The sequence below is a fragment of the Seriola dumerili genome, unplaced genomic scaffold (assembly GCF_002260705.1).
Source record: "Seriola dumerili isolate Sdu_G_001 unplaced genomic scaffold, Sdu_1.0 BDQW01000191.1, whole genome shotgun sequence".
Taxonomy (NCBI): domain Eukaryota; kingdom Metazoa; phylum Chordata; class Actinopteri; order Carangiformes; family Carangidae; genus Seriola; species Seriola dumerili.
In genome coordinates, this window is record NW_019174446.1 from 1,877,079 (window position 1) to 1,891,661 (window position 14,583).

The window sequence follows — 14,583 nt, forward strand, 5'->3', positions numbered from 1 at the left end:
CGCAATAAGGCTTCCCAGCTTTGCCAGACACAGGCACTCCATTTGAAAGGGAGAAAGAAAGAAGAAAGAAAAGAAACTTTCCCTCAGTAAACGACCTGTTTTCCTCATCTCTGGGAAAGTTTTCACCACCAACAGATTAAGGCCTTTCATTTGTTTCTGTACCAGTTCCCTTCAATATCACCATGGCCCATCACTGCGGTTGGAGACATTTAACAGTGTGACCACTCAAAAGGTCGCCCCAATTAAGTGTTTACAGAGGAAACTAATTCGATACAGCTAATTCAATTGAGAAAAAACAAAACATGTGTAATGGTACATGTAGATGTGATTATAGCCCTGTAACAGCACGATGATAAACAACACAAAGACCAAACCGGGAGACAAACATGTTCGTATCCAATCTGTCCATATTCATCATGCTCTCACCAAAACATAATAACAGACTGTAAAACAATGATAATGAGTCTCGCAATTCCCCGCTCTCCTGCACTCAGAGCTCAAAATGTTTGACCAAAACAAACAAGGCAACACTCTTTTGTTTACACTTTCATTTTCATGAAAATTATACGAGGTAAGAAGATGAGGCAGTTTGTTTATTGGAGTCAATCTATATCAGAAAATCATGCGGAGGCAGGATCTTCCTGCCAGGCTCTGTGTGTTCATATTTCAGGATATTTACAAGGGGATGATTTGTATAAATATACATGTAATTCTAATGACTTAGAAGATGTTCAGGACTGTCTGACTGACCTGAGGGTTGGAGCACTTGACGTGGACAGGTTGCAGATCAACATGGAGGCAGACAACAAAAGAGTGCCTGCCTTCAGAACAGCTCTGCAGCTTATGGGACGTGACGGCCAGTGTGGAGGTACAGCCCATAGGCTCCAATAGACTCAGGCTTCGCTGCTGCCCCAGCAGTGTGTACACGCTAAACTGACTCAGGCTTATTGTCCATGGGAAGGCATCACCTGATGGTAGATATAAGAAAAGGAAAAAGGTTACATAAAAAAGTGGGAGAGCGATGAAACAGCAAGAGAAAGAGCATGAGAGATATTGGCTGAGATCAAGAGGAGCAGGCAGGATGAGAGAGAGACGTCATGTGAAGGGGAAGCAAAGAACACAAGCCAAGTAATTGTGAAATTGGAGGGAAGAGAAAAAATGCTATGGATTAAAGGATCAGAAGGATACGTCAGCAATGCTCTTTATCAAAAACATTATGACAACTTGATTTTTATTTCCACTTACCTTCCACTTAAAATCAAAGCTAACTGCTGAGAAATCTTCATTAAAGAAATACTAAGGAGGAGTAGTCTGTCTTAGAAAGAACCTTCTACACTCAATAAGGAGTAGCTGATCCCATCAAAATACACTGTAAAGTGAAGGTGTATTCTAAATGTGTGGGTTTGAGACAAGATGCCACCCTTGGAGCACTTGAATGTGTTAACTTGCCGACCCTGGTAGACCCATCTTACACAGCAAAGGGAACTTGTTCACTAGCACAGGGCCATGAAGAGCACATTTCCCACGCACTGTGGGTAGGACGCTTTGATTCGGAGAATTGAGAATGAGAGATGAAGAGTTTTTCAAAGTGTAGGAATGAATTACTAAAAGCACGGGTTGTTAATTTTAACGGCAACATTGACAAGGCTGCTGATGTCACTGTTTTTGCTGTCGTTTTTCTTTCTCCTCTGTTTTTAAAATCTGTATGCCCAATGCTGATGTCATTGAAGAGTTGAGAGAAAAAAAGGAGGGTGGCCCATTTTTTCTTCTTCTAAAGAGAAAACACTGCTCAACCGTCTGAGTGTTGCTTATGTTAACTCTACCAGGTGTGCAAACCACATGTGTGAGATCTATTTCTCAAAGTCGCTCTACTTAAGTTTGTTTGTCTTTTGTCATGGTAAATGAGTAACAGAGGGTCAAAGGTTTGTTCAGTGTTGAAAAGGCCATAATGATGATGAATTCACATTATGTAGCCTATTACTATCATGAAACCATTAATTTCAATTATTAATAAAAGCAAATTCATTCGTAATAAAACCTAAGTAAATTTTCCCCACCCATTGAAATTTACTTTCCAAGACTCCCATCTTTCACCTATGAACCTATCACTATCATTGTTTTCCAAAGTCTTACATTTTGTTTTCTCATTTAAACTTTCAAATCAGTCTTTTTGACACCAGGTCATGTGGTGCTTTGTGTGTCTGGCTGTGCGTTCTTCAAACATTCTAATGATTGTAATTTAAGTTGAGATTTCATTAGATACAGTATGAAAGCCTACCTTCCTCCAGGATGGGCTTGGAGACCACGAAGGGTAGCTCCTGCAGCGGTTCCATATACTTATGTCCAGCACTGAGGACACTGATTTGGGGCAGGCAGACTACCAGAGTCCCCGGCATAGAGGGCTGGTTGTGGTACCAGCTACGGACGGTGCCGGGAATGTCACCGCAGATGATGGTGCTCGGGGAGGGGAGGCTGTCATTAGGCAAGAACACACAGCATGACTGTAGCTCCAACTGGAGAGGGAAGAGAAAAATATAGGACATAAAAAAATCATGTTAATCAATTCAGTGTAACTTGATCAGTGACCAGCCACCTGCCTCCCAAGATCATTTTCAGTGAGCTAAGGGGCTCAAGGGGCGCAGCTCTGAGTCAACATTAGACGACTTGGATTGCAATGGAAAGGACCTAATAAAGAATGTGTGCACAACAGTGGGTGTTGCTGGAAAAGACTAAACATGCTTAATAAACCTTTCCTGTCAAACCTTTCAAACTAAACTTAGTTAAATATTATTATTAGACCATTACTGTATATGCACTAATATTATGCATATTAGTTTCAGTACTGCTTTGGAGAAAAGGATTTGTCTTCAAAAACATTTAAAAGAAGAATTTGAGACTTTGAATGCCCATTTAAAACCAATGTGAAATTCCATATCTAGGAAACAGAACACCTTTTACAACTTGAAGGACTTTTGACATTTGAATCTTTAACTTAAATCATTTTTGAGGTCTTTTTTTTTTCTTTTAAGGGATTGAGACCCATTCCAGCTGCATAGTATCACACATATTTCTGTTCACATATTTCTGTTAAAAAAAAAGCAAAATTTACAAGCCATTAAGTCAGTAGCCAGTAGCCAGAGAGCGAGCGGTGTTAAACCTGTCGGAGCCTTCATGTTTTTTTTTGTGTCTTTTTCCATTACACTGGGGCTCCACTGATTTAAAAGACCAGTTAACAGAAAGGAGAGGAGTACAGGGTCCAGGGGGCAGACAGCAGGTGCTGCCAGATACTCTGCATGCATGCGTGCATGTGTGCATGTGTGCGTGCGTCAGTGAGAGTGTCTGATGAACTTTGAGTGGATAAAGATGTTAGTCTCAATCACACTGGGGGACTAGGATAATACTATAGAAATACTGTAAGAGCTCCTCAGTTTAATGCCCATTATTGACAATTAGCATTGCTATACTGTGATATATTTTCAGTGCATAATGCAGATACACATATACACACACGCCCATCCTCCATATAATTCTGCATATACACTTGTGCAACCTTCTGCTAATATCACACACACAGATGTTGGAACACCTCTGACAGGCCTGTATATGAAGCCCAGCTCTCCTAGCTTTCATGGGAGTCGAGAGAGGGGGCGAGAACGACATAGACGGAGAAAAAGAGTGTGAAAGAGAGAAAGAAAGATGGAGAGAAGGAGAGCAAGAGAGAAAAAGAGAGGCACAGCTATGGTTACACATTCATCTCACGCTGCTTCCTCTTTTGATTACTCTTCAAAGGGGGTTTGAAATCTGAACACTTTTGCACACTGACACATAAGGCTTTGGCCTTTTTAAGAGCTGGCACGCAGGAAGAAAATCCACTGACACTGCCTGGTCTGCTGCAGATCTTAGAAGGGTTAAGCTGTAAAGCAGGCAGACACACGGAAACCGCCGGGTTTAACACTGTGACTCTGGTCTGCACCTTTAGCTCACTGCCTGAGGCTAATGCTCTCCTGCTGGACATCTTGGTTTAGTCATACACATTATTTCACATTATTACATCTTACCTCTTTTCTTTGGCTTGGGCTATTTATTTTCAGCCATCATAATATTTTCTGAACAATGGTACTGGCTGATACTCAATAATTGGGTGTGTCAGTATGTAGAACATAAGGAGACAGGAAGGAAAACCCAGGAGCAATGGCATTCAATAATGTTTCCATTACCGCGCTTCATCTACCTATACTATAATATCACTTTTAGTATGTCAGCAAGAAAAGAAGAATTTTTATAACAAGTTTCAAGAACCCAACAAGATCTCTTAATATTACTTAGTTTTTCTCAACAACCATTTAAAAAAACAAAGTAATCAAATAACACTGACATGAAACAGAGAAAAAGAAGCAAATCTTCACATTTACGAAGCAAATTTTTAGCATATTTGTTTGAAAAATTACTAATTAAAGCAACATCAACATTGATTGATTTGAATTGATTAACTTTCAATCAACTGACAGTTTGATTAATTGACTAATCACTTAAGGCCTAATATAATGCAGAACCAAGCTCAAATGTAGTTCAAAGGCATCATATATGTCTGTATACATGTGAAAGCTTAACCCTATCACTGTCAGAGATAAACATATGCACTAAGTTCAATCATAACAAATACAGAAAGTAATCTTATACTTAAACATTTGATGTTTCAAATGGGTCATTTCAGATCGCAGCTATTCTACCATACAGATGAAATGTAAATGACCAACTACAGTTACCTAAATTATTTTAGTTCCTATACAGTATCTGATGGTTGACTAAATCTGTCATCATATATCCAACTTTGGGAGTCCAACCTTGTAGAAAATCATAGGAAAATATTAAACACTACAATAAATGTTCACTGATGAACGTTGATCCTGTTTAAATACTAAAGGAACTCGTCTGTCTCCATTTGAAAAGACACACGTGAGATTCTTCACTTCACCAGATATTTCATTTTATATTAAAAAATGTCCTGGCATTTGTGGGATATTTTTTGGCAAAATTGTAAATGCAGTAGATTTTGTCCAAATAACTATTTGGAAAGGTTAAGTGAATCGTGTGACATACTTTAGGTTAGCCAATGTTTTTGAAAAGCAAAGCAAAAGGGAAGTTTATCTGTATTAAGAGCAGGTTGTGCCATAAAAAGATGAATTCAGAACTACAGCAGGGCAGATAAAAATGGGAGCCTACTGCATAAGTTACCACCATAATTGTTACAGTGAATGTGTACAATAAAACATAATATAATACCCCTTAGTGGTGTTTGCTTATGACTATAATGCTTTACTGCTGTTCTCCATGGCAACACAAAACCAAAGATGATGTCAAGTGTATGATAGCCACAGACTTGCCACATCACACAGTGAAATACTAACAATAATCAGATAACATCTCACAGATGACAACAGAGGAAAAAGTCGAAAAATTGAATGGTATTCACTGGGCATAGTGACCGCTGTTTCTACATGTTTACACCACGGCAAAAAGGCTCCAAATGCTTCAAAGGGCCACAGTCTGTAATGGAAAATAAAATGGCATTACAGTCCTAAATCTGGGTGATAGAAAGCTAATCTTTGGTAAGCTTTTTCTCCCCCCACCCTTTGGGTAACAGCTAATAAAAGCCACAAAAAAACACAGAAACAAAAACGCTGTAATACACAATGGCAACAATGCACCAGTCAATTCAAGGGCGAGGGCGGTGAATAAAGCAACATTTGCTTTTCTCTTGAGGGAGGGAGTTTAGGTCAAAGTGGTAGATAAGACAGCAGTGAATTGGGTATTCCACACCAGAGGCTGAAGCCAATAATGAATATTTGACTCCAAAACACAGAGTTGCTAGAATGAGGGTGACGGCACAGAAGTACAAGGGAAATAATGCTATACCAAACAGATGAATAACTGTATTGGTCCTCAAATATCTTGCCAGGGTCTGGATTAAATCATGCTAGAGTCTGTGTGGCCAGAGAGTCTATGAACACACTACTTTTTGTAATACATACCGACTCCAGGAGGCAACACAGTCACTGGCTAAAGTTGCATCCAAGACAAACATGGTAAACAAGTATGATCAAAATATAGTGGGAACTAGAAAGCATTAAGAGAGTGCATGCCTCTGCCAAGGCTGTACAATTGTCTACATTTGTTTATTAATAATAGAAAATGTTTAGGAATATTTCATCTGCATCTTGAACTGTAGTAAAATACACACTGTGACAGACAATCGTGGGATAAAAGTGCCAGACCTTTTTTGAATCAAGCACAATAGTTTATGAGAAACTGTTTAAAAATTTTGCAATGCTGAGAAATGATTTTAAAAATATAGTTTAGAATCACTTGTTCCATTAGAAATGGAATAACATTTTGTGAGTGGATGAGATATCCTACTAACAGACAGAGAGAGAATCTCCTTGGAAGAGGTAAGGGGGGAGACTGCACATCTCATTGTGCATAGAATCAATTTCAATTATCCTTTGCTGCACCTAAGATGCAGGAGATTTGAAAAGCATGTGCGCACGCACACACACACACACGCATGCACACACACTGTGTGTTCCAAACAGAGAAATAGCCTATGGTCAGATTATTATGTATTACCAGACGTTACTTTGGGATTTGTGACATATTTTCTATATCTCTAATAGAAATTGCCAGATACCACAAGGGATGGGACAGGAACATGTTAATAAACAGAAGATGTTAGGTAACTCAGGAATTAACTTTGGAAAACTTATCACGCAGCATAACGATTTGACTGACTTGGCGCCGTTAGAGACTGTACGAGCCTGACGCATTTGATGACGTGTGTGTCTGATGACGACTGATAATTGATACCAGTAACCCATACAGCTCATTGTTAACATTGGTATGGGTGTAGAAATCACCCCAAATATCTCTCTTTGTAGTCTAGAGAATTACTCATCATTACCCACATGCCATCTGGAGATTTGAAAAATACATTTAAAAACATATGATGATATGATATTGATGGAGATGGAGCTCAGCTTCAGAAGGGTGCGATTTAGATGTGAGGAGACAGAGCTCAACTCTGGCAAGCTCAGGCCCAATCTAAGCCCAGTGTATCACTGCTTTAACTGCTGCCAAAACCCCTGACAGCATCTATCCCTCCACGACCCTACTCTCCCATGCCTCTGTCCTTTTCTCCCTCTCTGCTTGGGCCTGGCTGTTAGAGTCCATGTCTCTCATCATGACCATGCATTGATTCAGGGTGGAAAATCTGTGTGGAGACCTGATGACTGGCACAAAGGGAGGATAGGGAAACTGGAGAGGAGAGGAGAGGAGGTGGTGGGACCAGAGGGGAATCCAATGTTTGTGTTAAGGGTTATGACATGGTTGCATACACAGCAAAACAAAGCAGAAAAAAAACTCAAATGTTTTCTGTACTCACAGGTCAAAGTGGGAAGTAAGAGTACGTGTGTGTTTCATGTCACAGCTTCAAGTGTAAAAGTTAAGGTTGTGCAGGACTGTGTTTGGTATTCCACAAAATTGTGTTTAACAGCCCTGTAACAGGCCAATAAACACAGCACTGGAAGCAGTTAGCCTGTGTGACAATGTCCCCCTACTGCAAACTGATAGACATGCCAGGGTTGTGTATACTTGTGTGTGTGTGTTTGTGTGCATGTGTATGTGTGAGAGGGAAAGCATGCACACTGTCTAGTGCAGGACAGGACAAGAAACTGACAGGTATGCCTAAAACTCAGTTTGTTCCGTGACATGCTTCGGAGGCAAAAGGCCACATTTGCTGCATGTTTTTGTACTCACAAGCCTCCTACAAGGTTCAGCAAACTAAATTAGATTATTATCCATAACAGGATAGTGGAAATTTATTTTCTGTTCGGGTAGATCTATGTTAGGGTAGACACATGGAAAGGCAGCTTTTCCAACAAAAGGAAAATTCTGAGATGAATTTAAAAATAGAAATGGGCACAAATAATATCTGAAAGCCAGAAGTATAATTGCAGTGTGGAATAACTGTTACACAACCTTACCCTCTGTGGGGTTCGGTGTAATGTGGAATACAACTGCAGCAGAGGATGACTGATAGATGGCCTCAGGAAATAACTCAGGTACAAGAAACAATAAATACAACGCAGGGGTGTGCAGCACTTTTGTGAATGTGCTTTTACAAAGGTGCTGTTTTACTTCCACGTTTGATTAGAAGAAAGGTATCAGGAGCTGAAAAACATTAGGAGAAGGACTGTGGAAGGACTGGAGATTGTATAAAGATTTGATTATTGGTTATAATAAATATGCAATTTTGAAGCTGCCTGTTGGTTACAAGTTTAAGAATGGCAGGTGTGTCCATACACAGACTGTCGTTACAGAAGGTTCAGAGTCAAAGAGTCATGATTCTTCATTCTTTTGGTCCAATGACATCATGTCCTGTCAAAGTGAAACAAAATCTATTAACATAACAAATGGAGTTCACCGTCAGCAGCCTGGGACTGCACTCCAGTTCCACACTGCCTCTAATGACAGATTCATTCAGGAAAAAACACTGGGGGACAATGTCAGTGTGTTTCTGTGTGTATTCAGGGGTATGGTGTGTCAATTGCAACACACTCTATTAATATACTTCAAAAACAGCGGTAACACTTTTCAATTTTGACCAGGAAATCTCCATTAAAAAACAGCCTGAAGCCAATCAACTCCTTATGAAGCTGCATGTGCCGGGCTTTTACTGTGAAAACATGCTCAAATGACATACTTACAAATTTACAAAGGCACACATACACATACATCATACAGTGAACAGGACATGCAAAAAAAGAATAAAAACCCTCTGGCTTCAAGCCAAAACACCTGAATTAACATCCCCCCGTCTTCTTTTTCTACAAAACAAGTGCTACTCTGAGAGAGCCCCCATTTCTCTCCAATATCCTCACTGAGCCCTGGGACTGTGCTTACCACTTCCTCTGAAGGATGGCAGATGTAACAGCAGTGAACTCGGTTATAAATACAACTCTGCTGAATTTATATGGTTATATCCCCCTGCACTACATACTGTTTCTTTCTGGTCTGATATTCACAGCTGGTTGTCGTTGAAGATGGACAGTATACCTTCATTCACCTGTAATGATGTTATTTACTTTATGGACAACTTGGATAATGACACTTCAGATATTGTTAACCTTGTTATTATTTTAGGGAAATATTACATTCATTCTTGCAAGTGGAATGACAGTACTCCCCCTTGTAATGTTTTTATTTTTAATTTTGCCAATTTTTTCAAATCAATGAAGTTCATGGAGAAAATGAATAGAAAGGCCACACAAATGTGTATGTGTTTCTCAATCTTTGATTTTTTAATACTTGTTTCCTTGCTCTCTTGTGCTTTGTGTCTCCTTACCTTGTTTTTTATTTACTTTCCGATGTTTATTTTGTTTTAAGTTATCTTTCTCCAAATTTTTATGTTTATTTTTGACTGTACTATATCCTATTATCATCTCCACCATTGTTTATTGAATGTTATTCCGTTCTGTAACTTCATTCCCCATCTTGTCTTGTAAATTGATTTTGTGAATTTAAATTAAAAAAAAAAATAAAATAAAAAATCCCCCTGCACTACTGCTGGATGTTGAATTAGTTCAGTAAAACAAGCTGGCTGCTGCATCCCTTCTCCTCCTCCTCTTATTATGTTTACCCTGAGGGTGAAATCACCACAAACGGCATCCAAAAGCTGGACTGACAGTAAACTCCCCTTCGATATGGTTTCAACAGAGCAGTGGGGATACTGCTGTTTGGCACTGAATCAGAGACCAAGCAAAGATTGTGTGTTGTTTGTACTTTGTACAAAGAATTCTACCCATTTCTGCCTTTCATCAGCAAATCCTTGGTATGTAGAAAAAATGTCTGTGTTATCTGGCTGGCTCATTCAGACATGAGAGGGAGAGATCTGACAATACACAGCCATCAGAGGGCAGACTCGCTGGAAATAATATAGGAATCAGTATATCATGTAGCATGATAGGTCACTGGTCTTCAGATGTATAAGTCCCAGTATGCACACTGACAAACACAGGATTCAGTAAAAAGCTCAAGGCCTCAAAGAGTGAGCGTGCCAATGGTTTTTGAGTGACAGCCTGTTATTTAGTAGGTGACCATTGCTTATCCTGAGACTTAGGCCTTGATCCCTTCCTCTTAGGCCTCTAAATGAACAAGGATCTTCTTACACTTTGATCTACAGTCACTCAGGCATTATTTCAATCTAGACTCTGGATCAGGAAGCCGGCATATACTGTCAGGAGTAAATAAATACTACAAGAACATAAGAACAAATAATCTAGAGACATAAAAAATGCTGAAACATATCCATTTAGAGAGTGCTTTGTTTAAATGGTAAGATGCCAAAGGACTTTTTTTTTCTTTGTCTATTTCTTCCTTCTCATCTCTGCCTGGCATCACATCACAGAGTCTAAATATGGGTTTGTTCCATTTGTTGTTGCAACTTCAGCTCAGTTTTACTCCTCATCACTTCCCTGCACCATCAGATAGTGTTCACAATCCAGCCACATGTTTGGACCCTGTTTCAAATCTTTCAGTCTCAATACCCCCAAAAAGCATCCCTTACTTCCTGCTCTTCTTCTCTTCCTGCAGTGGGAGTGTATGATTTGTCTTGAGTAGCATTTCTCCCTTGAGTCTTTGAGAAGATGGTTTATCTGGTTCCAGCAGAGCAGGTTCTAATAGAGAGGAAGCAGAGGGCCAAACACACTTAAGCTTTAAAAGGCTGGGGCCATGTGGAAATGGCCTATATAACCACAGGAGGCTCTTAGGATCCGCCGGGCCTCGCCAGTAAATGACAGAACAGTGAGTTAGATGGAGGACAGCCTGTCTACTCTGAAGAGCAACTTCAGCTGAGAGTACATTATTTTCAGATACTCATTCTTAGAAGTACAGTTAAATGTTTCAGAAATGAACTGACAGATTGAAATACCTGCCTGGTCTGAAGGAGATCTCCGTTTTAGCTGTAGTTACAACTACACTCTGAATGCTTAAAACAGTGGAAAACATTTTACAAAATGTCTTTAAGTCCTCCATTGTATAAATGGGTTGGTGTCCTTCACACCGTATATTAATGTGTGTGCCTCTGCTTTATTAACCATCTTTCCCCTGTACTGTTTATTAAACTACAGAGTTTATAAGAGTTATCTCTATAGATGAACCTGTCTTATCTGAGCCTGGCTCTACATATTGACTGCATTATATGACAAAGATATGTTACTTAGTGTCCACTCTTTTTGAAAAATACTTCCAAAAGCACAGATGTCTTGCTAAATAATCCTGACAGCACTAAGCACAAGTTCTGACACAGTCATCTAACTTGGACCCAAACAATAAAATACGCGTCTGACATTTGTCCTGTGGTGTTGTGGTCAGATCTGCTGTTAAGCTTATTGTTTTTATATCACTGCAGAGAGCAGAAACTTGGAGGCCCCGGTTCTGTGCAGACCTCAGCACAGCACAAACCTTGTAGGCCAAGATCACCTCGCTGTGGAGCGACCCCACAACATGTGAAGCACACACACTTGCACATAAACTTGCACATTCAAGCACGAATGGCCTGACACATTTTCTCTACACACAATAAGCAAGCCATGACACACAGGAAATCACCCAGAGATAGAGGAGAGGAAATTAGAAACACCCTCCCAGCATCCCCAGTGAAAACATTTGCAACTCTGGAGCAGAAAAATCTCAGTGGAGAGATCGGCAGCAAACGGAAAGCACATTCCTTTGTTTTAAGAACCTGATACCTCTCCAAATGTAATCTTCCTGTGACTGCACCAGACGGGACACTGTGTTCGTAAATGGCCAGTCGAATGAACAGAAGGTCCACAGAGCAACCCCCCTTCCAATCTCTCTGGATACCCCACCCACTGTTAACCTTCTGCTCCCCCTTCCTCTGCATATCCTCCTGCATTCTCAGCTCTGTCCAAAAGCACATTTGGAATAGTGGGTGTAATAATGTAAATAGTGTCTCCATGTAAATTAACATGATTAATGTGTGTATCTGAAGATGACACTGTGCAGATGTGTGTTGTGGTGCATGGATGTACACAACTTAAGTTTTTCCTGCGACCACAGAAAGCAGCTTTTCTCCCTGATGTCTATGAAAAAGGCATCTACCCATGATGCCTCCTGACAACAGATAGGCTAGGTCTCACCCACATGCCACCACAAGCAATAAGCTTGTGGCCTGGCACAGCAGCACAGCCAGGCAACCAGCCATCCCTGTGGCTCTGCATTCCTCTCTTATAACACTGCTTACAGAAGCTGACAAGCGCTGGAGGTCTCTCTAGCCGAGGTGGAAATCTGCAAAAATAAACGCTTTAGGTGACATGAGGGCTTTGTTTGTTTCTGCTGGCCCGGCTGTTTGTGTTAGCGCGGTGGGTTAATTGCAACTTTGATCGCTGCGTTTATTGATCCAACAGTGGCCTTAGGAGTGCGGCTGGCCAGCCTGCCTTGCCTGTGTCTACCCTCGATCTCAAACAATCACTCCTCCACCACCCCGGCATGGTGAGCCACTGCAGACGGGGTCTAAGGGGTGGCCACGCCAGAAAATGGCTGAGGACGCACTTGGAGAGGGTGGTCATGAGTGGTACTGAGTACTCTGACGTGATAGCTGGCGTCTCAGCTGAGCGGGGCCAAGGACAAATAGGACAGGGTGGCTCAGTTTAGGTGAGAGAGACTGCCTGTTAATTGGGAATGGGTGAATTGGTCTGGAATGGCCAGGCTAAAGGCGAGGCTTTAGGTTGGGATTAGTTCACCGAGAGCAAGATGGTGAACTCAACAAAGTCGAAAAGCTGATGGCAGCTCGCAGCACTTGCTGTCGAAGTAGGGCTTATGCAAGATCCATGGTACAGCTAAGAGCTTAGACAGAAGCCTGGACATACGAAGCCAGCTGGACTGTAGTTTGGTCAGATATGAAATAGGCTTGGCTTGGTTTATCTACAGTAGTGATGTGGCCAGATAATTTTGCTCTGGGCTATCTGAAGTGAGTGGAGGTGGCTGTGATTATGTTATGCAGTATGCACTACTGGGTCAAGTTGAATCAGATGGTGAGAGACTACAGATGAAAAGAGTTTTTATTGGCTAACTCTGGCAAAATTTTACCACTATTGATTTATGCAGTGTGACCCAATCAAGTAGTCAGAACTGGGCTCTTCTGAACCTCAGCTGCTCTGATTTGTCCTGTGTTTGGCATGGCCTCCTCCTCTGTCCCAAGATAAAGGGTGCACGCTTCAACAATTTAGCCAGAATCACCTCCAAACAAGCTTTCCAAAACACAAAAGGGGAAAAACCACACATCATTTTTCCCCATCAATTTTTTAAAACATCCCAATCTTGAAACTGTAGCTGCTGTGACAATTTTGTACTTAAAAAATGCTGCAGTGTATCAGAATTTTTATCCTAATGAAAATCAGTTCCAGATCTCTGGGTCTTTTGAGGTTCAAGACGTTACAGACACAAGAGAATCCCGGTGAGCACTTTTCCAGAGCAGCCTGCTGAAGGGGGTCAAATATCCTGTATGTGAGTGTCTATAATGATTATCAGGTCATCAGTGTATTGACACAGCAGCAGATGATGGAATGTAATTCTGGCCACAAATGCAAATTAACGCACTCATCAATATGTGTATATGCACACACACACACACACACACACAGCTTTCACCCAGTAAACAACCAATGATAAATCTACTGTTACACTGTGGGGTCTTCGTTTAGATCAGGCGACACCAGAGAGGATGACCGCATAATCAAGAGAGAATGTACAGCCTCTCTTTCTCTCTCCATCATATTCCCACCGTACCTGCCCTTGTATCCCTCTCTGTCCTTCCTTCTCTCCTTTCTTGCAATTTGTTCTCCCTCTCCCTCTGTGTGGAAATCTTTTTGGAGACTCAGTTCTGCCCTCAGCAATAACCCCTCTCTCTGTTTGCATTACAACCAATCAGCACTTAGTTTTCTATTAGACAACCGGGGACTGCAAGATATAATAAAAGCCAATTCATTTTCCTGTGCTCTTAAACAAAACACCAGGGCATGCCATTTCCTAATGTCCCACAGACACTCTGTCAGAGAGTATAGAATTCACCTCAGCATGACTGAAAAAAGTTTGGCAGCATGCAACAAGGTATGTTATCATGCGGATTCATAGTTGCTCAAAGGTGCAATATTTGCAGTTGACAAACAATGTAAAATATATGACTACCAGTCAGTGTGTGCATGTGTGGTTTACTCAGTTTTAGTCATAGCATGCTATGTTTGAAAAGTAGTACTTATCAGGGGACTTCTGAGGGAATGCACTGGGAAACGTGTGGGTAGCTTTTGTGTATGAGGGTGATTAAAGATTAAATTATTTGCTGCTGCTCAGTTTTATTATAATGGATGTTCTACTGAATTTAAGTGTCTTTAACCAAACACACTTCCAAAGAAATGGTGACCTTTAGCTTTGATTAAATATATAATTATATAAATAAATACGGACCCGTTTCTCTCTCAACCCCCAGGGTTTATAACATGACTGTTAAGT

General features: G+C 40.8%; 1 protein-coding gene across 1 annotated transcript in view; it reads right to left on the reverse strand.

The window, feature by feature from the left end:
- vps13b (vacuolar protein sorting 13 homolog B) overlaps positions 1-14,583 on the reverse strand; it is a 322,535-nt gene that overhangs the window by 154,738 nt on the left and 153,214 nt on the right. Inside the window, exons 23-24 of the mRNA XM_022753222.1 lie at positions 2,279-2,513; positions 751-968 (exon numbers count right to left, since the gene is read on the reverse strand). Coding sequence (XP_022608943.1) covers positions 751-968; positions 2,279-2,513 — 453 coding nt within the window. The remainder of the gene's footprint in view (positions 1-750; positions 969-2,278; positions 2,514-14,583) is intronic.